Genomic DNA, 16,232 nt, shown 5'->3' on the forward strand with positions numbered 1-16,232 from the left:
AGGGACAGAGGCAACACTCAGAGGAAATAAAAGGACAGACAGAGGAAGAAACATGGAAAGTAAACCAGTATGAACTGGCCAGAGGAAGAAACTCAGGAGAAGGAAGAAGTGTCCTGACACCCAAAGGAAACGAGAAACACAAGAGGCCAGCTATGCAGTGTGACACGGTGCAAGCAGGGGCTGACAGCCGGGGAGCACCTGCAGCCAGAGGGGCACACATCTGCAACAAAACAATCCCCAAAGGAAAAGCTGTGGGCAGAAAGCGCCAGGGTCAACTATGCTTTGTGGAGGCCAGGCTCTGAATGGAATAAGGCAGGGGCTGGGGCACAGCACACACTAGCTTCCCAAGGAGGATATGGATCCTGGAGAGGAGCAGGCCTGGCCGGCTCAGAGGCACTGCACCCCAAGGGGACCCCCGAGAGGAACAGGCTCGTGGGAGGCTGGGGGAGAAGCCTCCTCTGATGTTCAAAGGAGACGCCACCAGCGCAAAGGTGACACTGCGCTCAGGAGAGCCACAGAGATCCACAGGAGAAAGGTGTTTGTAATCACGTCTGTAATCTCTCATACTGCTAGCAGGGGCTTCCCAGGTGGCTCAGTGGGAAAGAATCTTCCTGTCAAGGCAGGAGACACAGGTTTGATCCCCGGATCAGGAAGATCCCCTGGAGAAGAAAATGGCGACCCACTCCAGTATCCGTGCCTGGGAAATCCCATGGAGAGAGGAGCCTGGTGGGCTACAGTCCTTGGGGTTGCAAAAGTCAGACACGACTTAGTGACTAAACGACAACAATACCTAGGGCAGGCAAAATGGTCTCCCAGAGGTATCCATGCCCTAAACCCTGGCTTCTGCAAATATGTTAAATCACATGGCAAAAGGGGCTTTTTCAATGTACTTAAGGTTACAAACTTTAAATTAGTGGAAGTATTTTGGATTTTCTGGGTGAGCCCAATCTAATACACAAACCCTTAAAAGCAGAGAACTTTCTCCACATGAAGGCAAGAGATGCCACAGAAGGGGGATTCAGAGAAATTCTAAGCGTGAGATGGATTTGATGTGTCTGAGACGTGAGGGCCCGTGTGAAGGAGAGGAAAGGGGCCTCTCAAGGCTAAGGCAGCCCCAGATGACAGTCGGCGAGGAAGCTGGGACCTTAGACCTGCAACACCTGGGCATTGCATTTTGTCAACAACATGAACTCGGAAGAAAGAGTGTTCCCCAAAATATGTGAAGAAGAGTCCACCCATCCAACACTGACTTAAGCTTTGTCACCCTAGAGAAACCAGCTGAGTCATCCTGGGCTTCAGCCTACAGAACTACAAGGCGCTGATACACTGGTGTGGTTTCAAGCCATCAAACCTGGGGCAATAAGCTACAAGCAGCAGTAAAACACCAACATGACACTCCATGACACCAGGGCCAGACTATAAACACCCCTGGCCGGCAGAGTACCCTTGCTCTCCTCCCTTCACCTCCAAGTTCACCCTGCAGGAGACAGACTGGGTCTGAAGAGCAGGGGGAGGAGAAACACAGGGCGGGGAACGGAGCAGGGCCCCCCACAGCCCCACGGAGAGCACGGCAGGCTCTGAGTGGAGAAGCCCTGAACGGAAAAAGGAGAGGCTTTCTCCAGATAGAGGTTAACTTATTTAAATTAAACTAGGGTTGCGTTATCTTAAAAGCAAATGGAAACCTCTGGGGCCTGTGGCGAAAGCTATCTGGCAGCAGGCAGGAATAAGTTGAAAGGGCTGGTTGAAAGAGGCACTGGGTGGAACAACAGGTCACTTCCAATCTGTACCCGTCATGTTCACCTTGGTCAAAAGCCAGCTACACAGACCCACCGTGAGTTCAAGACCAACCACTGAAATCTGACATCCAGAAATCAAAGTTGTGTATATAGCGATGCTCATGCAACTATTTCATGTATCTAAGATCCACAGAGGAAGCAAAATGAGCTTTCAGATCAAAATTCTCCTTTCACTGGATGACAATAGGGGGGGAAAGCCCTTAAGAAGTAGCAGAACTAAAAACTCATCATTACTTTTTAAAAATGCACTAAAACTGTTACCCAGAGACCAACTAAATCATTTTCTAAGTAAAAGTGAAATAAGTACGAATGTTGAAGGATGACACTGTACTTCACATTCATTAAGCAATCAAGTCAGCACACTGTCTCTCAAAGGACCATCGTGAGGAGGAAAAAGAGAGGAAAGGAAAAGGAAAAACCTTTCTCTGTTTTGTTCTTCAAAACAAAGTTTTTACTTCATGCAAAAAAAATCAGATATCTAAGTACCTCTGAGCACATAAGTTTTTTAAACTGTACAATGCCAAGACAAAGAATCTAGACACTACTTTTAAATGAAACCTCATTTTAGCAAATGCCAAAAAACAAAAACGGGAGAGTATTCAACATTGCTTCCTCTGAAGGATTTTTATTAATAAAAATGGTACAGATAGGCAAAGCCAAAAATAACCCCCAACCTAAATCTAGCATTCTCCCCAGACCTAGAATAGCTTTAAATGTGTCAGAGATGTGGTACTCCGCTTGACAAGCCTCGAGTTGCCAGTCCAGGTTCGATGCACAATACTGGATGCTTGGGGCTGGTGCACTGGGACGACCCAGAGGGATGGAATGGGGAGGGAGGAGGGAGGAGGGTTCAGGATGGGGAACACATCTATACCTGTGGCGGATTCATTTTGATATTTGGCAAAACTAATACAATTATGTAAAGTTTAAAAATAAAATTAAATTAAATAAAAAAAAAAGAAGGGGAAATATTTGTAGCAGGGGTCAGGCACAAATGTGTTTGCTCATTTAAATATTTATTAAATAAAACAATAAAAATGATGTTAAAAAAAAAAAAAAAAGAAACACCAGTTGAGTCCACATTTATAGGAGAAAGGCCCTTCTCAGCTTCAGAATCTCCAAGTTCTCCCTGCAATGTATTGTGATACGGTCAAGGTATCAGAAAGGAAAAGAAGAACCCAGTCCTTATTTCTTTGAAAGCCTTTAGTTGTGACAAACTCACTCATTAGCAAATTGGCAGTCCTAAGAAAGCAATAATTCACTTTACTTATGCTGAGTAAAGTGAGTTTGACTGCAAAAGATCTTCTGCCAACAGGGAGACTTGTTTAAGATTTAAAAAGTGATCTGGTTCAGTTATTAAACATATAAACACTTCAAAGATGCCAATATCCATCTGCCTTGTTCATATAAATAAAACTAATACTCTTAGCTAGGAGAAGGGTAAGACTAACATAAAAATACTTCTGAAGTCATCATATTCAGAACAGAAAACCATCAACTATGTTCTGTACTTCCTATATGGTTATACTTTAACAGCTTGTGGAATGCCTTCACAAATGTCTATCACTGGCCTACTTGCTCTACTTACTCAGATGACACCAGAAACTATGACACAAGGGAGAAAACGGTCTTAATAGGTGAACCAAAACAGTACCATTCCAGAATACCACAGACAATTTAGACAGTGGTTCAAACACACGATGCATGAATAGGGGGGCAGTTTACTATTTTGAGTCCTCAAACACAGTGTTAAATAAATCTGCCTTATACAAGTCTCATAAACAGATGCAAAGGCTAGCAAAAAAAAAAAAAAAAAGGTTACATTCTCTTTGTTCTAGACTGAAATTATATTAACTCGTGGTTAATGAATCAAGGCAAATTGGAAGTGGTCAAACAAGAGATGGCAAGAGTGAATGTCGACATTCTAGGAATCAGCCAACTGAAATGGACTGGAATGGGTGAATTTAACTCAGATGACCATTATATCTACTACTGCGGGCAGGAATCCCTCAGAAGAAATGGAGTAGCCATTATGGTCAACAAAACAGTCCGAAATACAGTACTTGGATGCAATCTCAAAAATGACAGAATGATCTCTGTTCGTTTCCAAGGCAAACCATTCAATATCACAGTAATCCAAGTCTATGCCCTAACCAGTAACGCTGAAGAAGCTGAAGTTGAACAGTTCTATAAAGGCCTACAAGACCTTTTAGACCTAAAACCCAAAAAAGATGTCCTCTTCATTATAGGGGACTGGAATGCAAAAGTAGGAAGTCAAGAAACACCTGAAGTAACAGGCAAATTTGGCCTTGGAATACGCAATGAAGCAGGGCAAAGACTAATAGAGTTTTGCCAAGAAAATACACTGGTCATAACAAACACCCTCTTCCAACAACACAAGAGAAGACTCTATACATGGACATCACCAGATGGTCAACATCGAAATCAGACCGATTATATTCTTTGCAGCCAAAGACGGAGAAGCTCTATACAGTCAGCAAAAACAAGACCAGTAGCTGACTGTGGCTCAGATCATGAACTCCTTATTGCCAAATTCAGACTTAAATTGAAGAAAGTAGGGAAAACCACTAGACCATTCAGGTATGACCTAAATCAAATCCCTTATGATTATACAGTGGAAGTGAGAAATAGATTTAAGGGCCTAGATCTGATGGATAGAGTGCCTGATGAGCTATGGAATGAGGTTCGTGACATTGTACAGGAGACAGGGATCAAGACCATCCCCATGGAAAAGAAATGCAAAAAAGCAAAATGGCTATCTGGGGAGGCCTTACAAATAGCTGTGAAAAGAAGAGAAGTGAAAAGCAAAGGAGAAAAGGAAAGATATAAACATCTGAATGCAGAGTTCCAAAGAAGAAGAAGAAGAGATAAGAAAGCCTTCTTCAGCGATCAATGCAAAGAAATAGAGGAAAACAGCAGACTGGGAAAGACTAGAGATCTCTTCAAGAAAATCAGAGATACCAAAGGAACATTTCATGCAAAGATGGGCTCGATAGGACAGAGGTGGTATGGACCTAACAGAAGCAGAAGATATTAAGAGATGGCAAGAATACACAGAAGAACTGTACAAAAAAGATCTTCACGACCCAGATAATCATGATGGTGTGATCACTGACCTAGAGCCCGACATCCTGGAATGTGAAGTCAAGAGGGCCTTAGAAAGCATCACTACGAACAAAGCTAGTGGAGGTGATAGAATTCCAGTTGAGCTATTCCAAATCCTGAAAGATGATGCTATGAAAGTGCTGCACTCAATATGTCAGCAAATCTGGAAAACTCACCAGTGGCCACAGGACTGGAAAAGGTCGGTTTTCATTCCAATCCCAAAGAAAGGCAATGCCAAAGAATGCTCAAACTACCGCACAATTGCACTCATCCTACACGCTAGTAAAGTAATGCTCAAAATTCTCCAAGCCAGGCTTCAGCAATATGTGAACCGTGAGCTTCCTGATGTTCAAGCTGGTTTTAGAAAAGGCAGAGAAACCAGAGATCAAATTGCCAAAATCTGCTGGATCGTGGAAAAAGCAAGAGAGTTCCAGAAAAACATCTATTTCTGCTTTATTGACTATGCCAAAGCCTTTGACGGTGTGGATCACAATAATCTGTGGAAAATTCTGAAACAGATGGGAATACCAGACCACCTGATCTGCCTCTTGAGAAATCTGTATGCAGGTCAGGAAGCAACAGTTAGAACTGGGCATGGAACAACAGACTGGTTCCAAATAGGAAAAGGAGTTTGTCGAGGCTGTATATTGTCACCCTGTTTATTTAACTTATATGCAGAGTACATCATTAGAAACGCTGGACTGGAAGAAACACAAGCTGGAATCAAGATTACCGGGAGAAATCTCAATAACCTCAGATACGCAGATGACACCACCCTTATGGCAGAAAGTGAAGAGGAACTAAAAAGCCTCTTGATGCAAGTGAAAGAGGAGAGTGAAAAAGTTGGCTTAAAGCTCAACATTCAGAAAACGAAGATCATGGCATCTGGTCCCATCACTTCATGGGAAATAGATGGGGAAACAGTGGAAACGGTGTCAGACTTTATTTTTCTGGGCTCCAAAATCAGTGCAGATGGTGACTGCAGCCATGAAATTAAAAGAGGCTTACTCCTTGGAAGGAAAGTTATAACCAACCTAGATAGCATATTCAAAAGCAGAGACATTACTTTGCCAACAAAGGTTCGTCTAGTCAAGGCTATGGTTTTTCCTCTGGTCATGTATGGATGTGAGAGTTGGACTGTGAAGAAGGCTGAGCGCCGAAGAATTGATGCTTTTATACTGTGGTGTTGGAGAAGACTCTTGAAAGTCCCTTGGACTGCAAGGAGATCCAACCAGTCCATTCTAAAGGAGATCATCCCTGGGATTTCTTTGGAAGGAAAGATGCTAAAGCTGAAACTCCAGTACTTTGGCCACCTCATGTGAAGAGTTGACTCATTGGAAAAGACTCTGATGCTGGGAGGGATTGGGGGCAAGAAAAGGGGACGCCAGAGTATGAGATGGCTGGATGGCATCACTGACTCGATGGACATGAGTCTGAGTGAACTCCGGGAGTTGGTGATGGACAGGGAGGCCTGGCATGCTGCAATTCATGGGGTTGCAAAGTGTCAGACACGACTGAGCGACTGATCTGATCTGATCTGATCTGATAGAAGAGTTATGGAGAAGGCAATGGCATCCCACTCCAGTACTCTTGCCTGGAAAATCCCATGGACGGAGGAGCCAAATAGGCTGCAGTCCATGGGGTCGCATAGAATCGGACACGACTGAGCGACTTCACTTTTACTTTTCACTTTCATGCATTGGAGAAGGAAATGGCAACCCACTCCAGTGTTCTTGCCTGGAAAATCCCAGGGACAGGGGAGCCTGGTGGGCTGCCGTCTCTGGGGTCGCACAGAGTCGGACATGAATGACTGAGGTGACTTAGCATAGAAGAGTTATAAAAACACACCCCAAAGCAAATGAGTTCAAGTGTCTGCAGACTTAACTGTTGCAGGACTATGCAAACATGGTTATTGTGAGAACTAAGAGCTCAAACAAGATCCAAAAATCAGCATACTTAACAACACACACAGCAAAGCACTATGACTGTCATTCTCAAATGCAACTGAGCCAGACATAGCACTTAGATAATCTATTTAAGATAAAAGTATATCTGATACTTTAGAGGGTTTATGTTTTTATGTACTTCTGTGTAAAACAACTGGTATGATACTTTTCTTCAGACTCTTATTTTTGTAATCCTAAACCTCTCTTTGCCTTGAGTGCTAGCTATCTCAATGACATTAGAAATCACCTATGTACTGCCTATGTTCAAAAACATAGACCTGGCGTGGTGAGAACAGAAGGTTCCTGTGCCAAATACGGATGGGTGTATCAGAGGTTGTTGGCCACAAGTGGGTCTAGCTGCAAGGTTTCTCTGCTTCAGCTGAGAAATCTCATGGTGAGAGCAGAACTGATGAAGTGCTAAGATTTTCATCGGGTTTGCTTGCAGCTCACTCTGCCCAGGATCCTATCAGCTGGCCCACCCCTATCCTGTTCTAGCCAGCGGTGGGTGACTGGGCGGGAGAAGTATACATGGAGTGTATAACGCAGACCAGGCATTCCCAGTCTTCTTAGCACTCAGAGGGGTGTCAGTGCCAGTTCCATGAGGCGTGTGGACATCGGTCCCTCTGCTGGGTCCCCTCACAGGCATTCTTCAGCACACTAGTACTCATGAGGCTCAAAGCATGTGTATTCCCTTGCAGAGAAGGAAGGTACTCTCCATCTGATTGATTAGAGGAGACAGAAGAGTTTGTAATCCTTGGGGCAGGGAGAGAGGACGGGAGAGCGGGTTGTTTAAAGAAGACAGGGAATCAGTTTAAAAATAAAGCAGTGCAAAGGTAGATCTTGAGAGGAAGGAACATGACTTTTGAGGGGTGAAAGCAAGGCAGGGCACAGAGTTCAAGTTCTGGAACACGCCCTGAGATGGGCACTCCCCCATGGGTTGGTTCCAGCGGGACCACATGGTGGTGCTCTCGAGGCAGGTGCTGAGTCCCAGAGAGAGCCCGCGGCCATGGGCCTCCGCCTGCGCCTGCTCAGGGAAATGACTTAGCTTCTCCCAGGTGCTGCTGTGATGAGGATGGAAGCAAAATCATTTGGGGACACAAACAATTGGAAGAATTTTTATATATGCATTGAAATGGATCTGAGAGAGCCCCGTCAACAGTCTCCTTTAATGCCAGTTCAGATTAATGATTCATCTAGAAACCTGTGTTACTGCACAAGCATACACAGGAGAAAGCAACCTGCCCTCCGACACATGAATAGCAGTGGATAGTAGCTGATCAGCGTCAAGGCCATTGAGATGTAAACCCAAAAGCAAAAGCAGGGTCCATATGAGCAGACAAGCCAAAGTTTGTCAGTGAGCTGCTTAAATCTATGACTGAGTGATATCTTGCCATTAAAAAGTAACCCCAGGGTGGGGATGAGGGGAGGGGAGGTGGCGAGGAAACATCTGGCTCAAAACCAGTAATAAATGCTTTGGAGCTATATGGATGTGTCAATGGAAATAACCCCAACCAGGTATTACAGAGGCTGGGGGAAGTGATGGAATGGGATTATACAGGTGATGCATACTTTTATGTAGAGACTCAACAATGTGCTGCAAATGTGATACTTAATCCTGAACTGCATGTATTGGGGATTGTGTGTTTTTTTTTTTTTTTTAAGTTCACTGAATCAATAAATTAACAGTTTTTCAAAAAAAAAAAAAAAGGAAAGAAATCACCTATGGAACCTAAGTTTCATACACATTTAGTTCCATGAACATAAGCCAAAGCTAAGGCTTTTACAGCAAACATTTTATAATGAATCAAAATTCTTACCATCATCTTTTCAAAAAGCTCTAAGATTTCCTTCTCTGACAGTGGTTTTGGAATGTTTTCATTCATTTCTGAAGAGCAATCATTGTTTGAAAATGCAGTCCTCAGGTTGGAAAGTGGAGGCCTCTCTTTTTTGCTCCCTGGAATTCTTATGCTGGCAAATCTATCCATCTATGAAGAAAGATAAAATAAAAAGCACACATGTAAGTAATCCCTTCTCAACAATACTTATTTAATTTCCAAAATGAAAAAACAGGGTCAGTTGTATCATCATTGTGATCTCATCAGGAGGGATTCATTTTAGCATGTAAATTTTAAGATTAAAAGAAATAATAAATATAAAAATAAGTGAAGAGTCTTCATAATTATCCTGTCTGAAGGCAAGAGAGAGAGAAAAACTCAAAAGATTCCTTCCAATCTTAAGATTATAGAATGAAGACTCTAATGATAAATGACCTTTGCTACAGATTAACAAATTAAGCATTTTTACAAAGGCAATTTAGCTAATTTGGTGGTTTAGTCACTAAGTCGTGTCTGCCTCTTACAACCCCATGGACTGTAGCCCACCAGGCCCCTCTATCTATGGGGTTCTCCAGGCAAGAACACTGGAGTGCGTTGCCATGCCCTACTCCAGGGATCCTCCCAACCCAGGAATCGAACCCTGGTCTCCTGCACTGCAAGTAGACTCTTTACCAACTGAGCCACGAGGGAAGCCCAGCTAATTTGGTGGCTGGCAATCACACTGGTACTCAGAGTTCACCCTCGAGCCCCCTCCTCCAGCATCCTTTTCATAGCACATACTACACTCGGACTGGGAGGGGATGGGAAGACGTGATTTAGGCACTTTGAGAACTGAATTTTACTTACATCTCCATAGCTTGGCCTGAGAGACATCACATTTCTCTTTACTCAGATTAGTCTGTATTTGAACTTTATGAATAACTATAGAGTAGACAATGGCAACCCATTCCAGTATTCTTGCCTGGAGAATCCCATGGACAGAGGAACCTGGTGGGCTCACAAGTCCACGGGGTCGCAAAAGCCAGACAAGACTTAGCGACTAAACCACCACCACCACCACCACCACCACCACCAGAGTAGACTGAAGCCTCAAGAAATAAAACTGGATTTTTATTGCAATGAGAGTTCTTCTACAATTGTATCAACAAATAGTCCACGGATATTTGAAAATGCATAGATTATTTTACAAAGCTAACTGTTCATTCATTGAAAATAGCATGAATTTATCAAGTTCTATTCCTTACAGAGAATCCAGACACACACAGTGTTTCAAGTGGTAACCATCAAAAAGGGAAAGAAGGGTACTTAAAAAAATGATTCTGGAACTGTTCAGCATAACTGTGCACACATTAAGCTACTGTTTTCACCATATATATGTGTAGTACATAAACCTGTACATTCACTGTGGTAGCCATTAATTACGTGTGGTTATTTAAATATAAATTAAATTTTAAAACTCAGGTCCTTTGCTGCCCTAGTCACATACCAAGTGTTCAAGAACCACAAAAGACTAGTGGCGCCCATATTGGTCAAAACATAAAGTATACTTCTATCATGACAGAGGTTCTACTGAATAGAGCTACTAGGGCCCATTAAAGAAATATAACACTTAAATTCTCTATTTAAAAAGACAGTAAGTCACAGTATTGATTATTCACTTCACTAAAGAAACAGGATTTTTTGCAAATAATATATGTTCTGTGCTTAGTTGCCAAGCCATGTCCAACTCTTTGCGACCCCCATGGACTGCAGCAAGCCAGGCTCCTCTGTTCATGGAGATTCTCCAAGCAAGAATGTCCAAGTGGGTTGCCATGCCCTCCTCCCCCGGATCTTCCCAACCCAGGGATTGAACCCAGAGCTCACACACTGTAGGATTCTTTACCAGCTGAGCCACCAAGGAAGCCTTCAAATAATAATATGCAAAGATAATAAGACTTGTCTTTCAAAACAGGCCTTTAAATTCACTTTGAAGATAATCCTAAGGAAAAATACTGTGTAATATATATACTCACACATGGCCCATCTAACACAAACTAAATGTTAAAGTACTAACAACACGACAGCTTCTGGCAGGATTACAGAGTAGTCCACAACACTACTGCTCTCATCCTAACAACCAAAAGAAGCCAGACACCCTACAGAATTCTTCTCGCTGTTGTTTTCAACCCATCAAGAAGCTGATCTCAGGAAGCTGAGGACACAAGGAAACCGGTACTGACTAAATACTGGGAGGAAACAGACTGCTCTTATCCCTGACAGCAGCTGAAGAAGAAAAATAAATTCAGTACAGGTAAAGAAAAACCAGCCAAGTTTTTTAACGAACTATTGACAGCCACATGAGCGCTGGCATGACTTCCAGGCCCTGGGTCATGAAGTCCCAGCCATGGAGCGAGTCTGCACCCTCCGACCAACTCTTTCTCAAGTCTTCACACACTGCATGGGGTAGATGCCTGTAGCCAGGGTTAGAGAAGGAAAGCCGAATATGGGGATGCTCCGAGGCAGGAGAGGCCTCTCCCAATGCAAAGCAGCTGCCTGCCAAAGCCTCTGGACCAGCCAGGAGAACTGAGAGAAACCCAGATCTTCAGAGCACACACGCCAGCTGCTATCTGAAGGCTGGGGGCAGGATACCAAGTCTCTGAAGAAAGAGAGCCAGCAATGGAACTGAAAACAAAAAAAGAACACTACAGAAATCCTAAAAATGGGCATCAAGACTTTAAAGCAGAAAGAGATATTCCATGGTTTCCAAAGCCAAAGTTCAAGTGTTAATGCCAAAAAGCAAATTGCCAGAATCTCATTAGCACTCAGATCCCAAGTCCGCAAAGCATTTGAGGCCACAGACAAGCTGAATAAAACTCTAGCAGCAGGAAGACCAAACCCAGCTCAACTAGCAATCACAGAGACACAGCCCCCATTTCAAGAGTCTCAAAGAAGGGCATGCCCTCTCTTGGAAGCAAATATTATTTAACTTCTACTGTAATTAAATAAAATGTCCACCATACAATCAAATGTTGCAAGACACAAAGGAGCAAGAAATGTGGCTCATGGTCAAAAGAAGTAACCAAGAGATGGCCTAGACGGCAGAATTACTAGACAGACTATTTAAAAGAAGATTCATAAAAATAATGCTAAAGGGTATAATGAAATTACGACCATCATTTGGGGACTTTCAGTAGCAAATCATGGACACTATTTTTTTAATCTATTAGAATGAAAAGTGTATCAGAAATGAAGAATTCATTAGATGGGCTTAAAAAGAACCTGAACACTGCTGAGGAAAGAACTGGTGAACCTAAACACAGATCAATAGAAAGTATTCAAACTGAAACAAACAAACAAAACAGAATAACCAGTATTCATGATACAATATGAAATGTTGTGACACAAGTGTGGCTAGGGTCCCCAGCAGAAGAGAAGAGTATTATAAATACAGATATAGACATATACGTCTATCAATTCACAGATTCAAGAAGCTCAGCAATCCCCAGAAAAAATACACAACAAGCAAACAAAACACCCATACATAGGAACCTCACAGTCAAACTACTGCAAATTAAAAATAAAGAGCAAACCATAAAAATACGGCCAAAGAAAAGAAGACATTAAATACCGAACAAAAATGATACAAATTTCTCACCAGAAACAATGCCAGCAAAAGACAACCAAATGGCATCCTTGAGGAACCGAAAGAAAAATACCCTCATCCTAGAATTCAATGTCTAGTAAAACTACTTTTCATAAACAGAAGCAAAATAAAGACATTTCCAGACAAGCAAAAGCTGAGAGAATCTGTCTACAGCAGACCTCCACTACAAAAAGTGTCAAAAGAGGTTTTTCATGTAGAATTGATGGAAATGGAATACCAAATACACAAAAAGAAATAAAGAGCAAGTCAGTGATATAAAAATAAATGAGCTATGTGAATGTAAATAACTAACAATCAGGTGGAGGAGACAAGCACATAAACAGGTAATTATATGGCTATGTAGAAAATGTAATAAGAAGTATATACAACGTAGCAAAAGAAAAAGGGCAGCCAAGTCACCAACATAAAACCTCCCTGCTGTGAAACAGCTCAGAAATATGAAATTATTTCACATGAATATATGTCCACAAGTTATCTCTATAGACATCAGTACTTCAATTCTTGATACTTGTTTTAAAAAAACTAGGGACATCGAACAGTTAAGAAACGGGGTTGGTTCCTCAGTCTTTTGAATCACTACTTCATTGCCATTGAGTCTATACATGTAATATCAACCCTTGAGTGTAGAAACTATACTGACTCCTCTTCACACCACACACACAAAGTTCATTAATATGCTAACTTATAAGGAAGTGAAATTAAGCAAAACACTATTAATGCAACATCAATATTATAAACGTAAACATGTCAATAAATGGGAAGAGTAAGCTTAAGCAATTCACAAGCTAATTTATGAATACTTAGCTTCCAACAGTGGTAGAAGAAATCAAAATTTAAGTTTTCACCTAAAATCAAAATGCTTTAAAATAAAAATCTCTAAAAGTCATAAAAATAATTATTAGTTGAGCCCCTTCTATAGCTACACACTGTACTAAGAGACTGAAATGAACCATCAAGTTCAATGCATTTGTTTAATTCTTCAATGAGGAAACTACTTGTTTAAATAACAAAAAACAAGCTCCAACACACTTTTATACATAAAAATGTCATGCTATTTAGACTACAGTGACAGACTTTATTTTCTTGTGCTCCAAAATCACTGTGGACAGTGACTGCAGCCATGAAACGAAACGACACTTGCTCCTTGGAAGAAAAGCTATTACAAACCTAGACAGTATATTAAAAAGCAGAGACGTCACTTTGTCAAGAAAGGTCCATATAGACAAAACTATGGTTTTTGCAGTAGTCATGTATGGATGTGAGAGTTGGACCCTAAAGAAGGCTGACCCTAAAGAAGCATCAGAACTGATGCTTTCAAACTGTGGTGCTGGAGAAGACTCTTGAGATTCCCTTGAACAGCAAGGAGATCAAACTAGTCAATACGAAAGGAAATCAATCGTGAATATTCACTGGAAGGACTGAAGCTGAAGCTCCATTACTTTGGCCACTGAGGCGAAGAGCCAATTCATTGAAAAAGACCCTGATGCTGGGAAAGATTGAAGGCAGGAGGAGAAGGGGACAACAGAGGATGAGATGGTTGGATGGCATCATCAACTCAATGGACATGAGTTTGAGCAAGCTCTGGGAGTTGGTGATGGACAGGGCTGGCGTGCTGCAGTCCATGGGGTCGCAAAGAGTCGGACACAACTGAACAACAAATTTAGAGTACAAAATAGCACAAAGAAAATTTTAAAACTCAATGCATTATGATTTTAAACATAGAACTGCATTTGTATCAATAAATAATGCTACAATTTGTAAAATAATAATACAGAATTAGCACATCTCCACCACATGCTTAGCACCTGAACTCTAGGCGAGGGTTGGCTTTTATCCAAGTGTTGAAACAAATGTGCACCAGATCTCTAGCCTAGCTAGCTAATGACAAGATAGGAAAAATTAGCACATCCCTCTTCTGACTCCTAAATCTATAAAGATGCAAAAAAAAAAAAAAAAAAATCAGTGTTTCATAATTTCAATGCTTTCATTTTCCTAGATCAGAAAGGAATGAAAAACAAAATAAGGAAGGAGCCACAGGAGAAAAATAAATCCAACCCTTCCTCCTATACTAGAACAAACAGTAAACTGAATTTGTTGAAGACCTCAGGGTTAAAGTGAAAACATTTCCAGGTATGTGATGCTCTATCGAGTGCTACAAGAAGATTCCAAATACTGTGAGCATGATTACAAAGCCAGGTACAGAGTGAACATTATTGTCAAATCAGTGTAAATGTTCTAAGGAAGTTTTATCTTTTTTTAAAGGGATGATTCTATGACTTTACTCATAAATAGGGGGGAAAAATCACTCCTAATTCATCTTTCACGGAATTACACACACAATTTGCTTAAAGCAAGGCACAAGAGAACATAAAAGCAAACTTTTAAAACAGTTTTGTATATAAAAACATGACAGAAATCACCATCGTACTGTGTTCATCGCTTGTTTACATTTGGCAATTTGACTGCAACTGTATGTATTTTACAATGTGCACTTGGATGGCTACTCTTAATTTCATGTGAAATTCTCTTAAAGTTGAGACAGAAACACAACCCAAGTAGGCAAAGTATACAGTTTGCCTTTGTTGACGAGCTGGTTAAATATACAGAACACTGAGGGAATCCCATTATAATGCTGTTTGGAGGTGGTACACACACTTAATTAATATGGCTTCAGCTGTGTCTGGGGTGTACTGGATTTTATAAATTAATATCACTTATCTTCAGGGGAAGTTAAATGAGCACCCAACTGAGTATTATCTAACAGTGATAATCAGTAATGACAGTTTAAAAAATTAATTAAACCAAAAACAGGCTCTAAAAAACTATCTGGATGCTTAGCTATTTTATAACACTGTAAGAGTGGAAACACACTTTTCACTGTTACAATGTTTTTCAATACTAACAGAGTAGTGATTTTTTTACATTTAAAACAAAAGGAAGATATGTAATTATTAGTCATTTTAAAACTTGAAAAGATGGAAAAACTATGTGTGATCATAAACACACATTCTTAGAATCCAGAAGGGAGAAGATATTTTCATGCAATCCAGGAGAATATTAAACAAATAAAGGTTCATTTTAATTACTGAATTAATTCTATTTCAACACATACCTGAAATAAAAAAAAAACTCAAAATTATCAATCGCAATCTTGCACTACATTGAAGAGGAGGAAAACAACCTAACAGCTAAAATAACCTGGCTTTTTAATTAGCTTTATTACTAACCAAGCAACTTGCTGATTAAAAATAGAACTCCAGAGTCTGACTTCTGAATCTTGCCCAGCCCCTCACTTACTGGGTTACCCTAAGCAAACCCCTCAAATTTCCACAATAGCATCTTTGTTGAAGAACTGGTTACATTCACAGAAGACTGAGGGAATGCCATTATAATGCTATCTGGAGGAGGGACGCCATGCTTAATTAATATGGCTGCTGCTGCTGCTAAGTCACTTCAGTCGTGTCTGACTCTGTGTGACCCCATAGACGGCAGCCCACTAGGCTCCCCCGTCCCTGGGATTCTCCAGGCAAGAACACTGGAGTGGGTTGCCATTTCCTTCTCCAATGCATGAAAGTGAAAAGTGAAAGTGAAGTCGCTCAGTCGTGTCTGACTCTTAACGACCTCATGGACTACAGCCTACCAGGCTCCTCCGTCCATGGGATTTTCCAGGCAAGAGTACTGGAGTGGGGTGCCATCGCCTTCTCCGAATTAATATGGCAGTGAGCCATATTAATTAATAGAAATAGTTAATAGAAATAAAAGTACCTCTCACCTCTCAGCGTCAGGTTAAAAGGCAGACCACTCCATCTAAAGTAGTATATGAGCCCACTCACCTTCCCGTCTGTCACAGCACACGGTTAATTCCCTTCATCTGTGCTGAGTATGA

General features: G+C 41.4%; 1 protein-coding gene across 7 annotated transcripts in view; it reads right to left on the bottom strand.

Annotated features, from left to right (window-relative positions):
* Positions 1 to 16,232, bottom strand: part of DIAPH3 (diaphanous related formin 3) — a 569,530-nt gene that overhangs the window by 508,949 nt on the left and 44,349 nt on the right. For all 7 annotated transcript variants that reach the window (XM_025263061.3, XM_044926876.2, XM_025263062.3 and 4 more), the window contains one exon: positions 8,686 to 8,853. In XM_025263061.3, the coding sequence (XP_025118846.3) occupies positions 8,686 to 8,853 (168 nt within the window). The remainder of the gene's footprint in view (positions 1 to 8,685; positions 8,854 to 16,232) is intronic.

This window comes from Bubalus bubalis, chromosome 13 (genome assembly GCF_019923935.1).
Source record: "Bubalus bubalis isolate 160015118507 breed Murrah chromosome 13, NDDB_SH_1, whole genome shotgun sequence".
In the NCBI taxonomy this organism is placed as follows: Eukaryota; Metazoa; Chordata; class Mammalia; order Artiodactyla; family Bovidae; genus Bubalus; species Bubalus bubalis.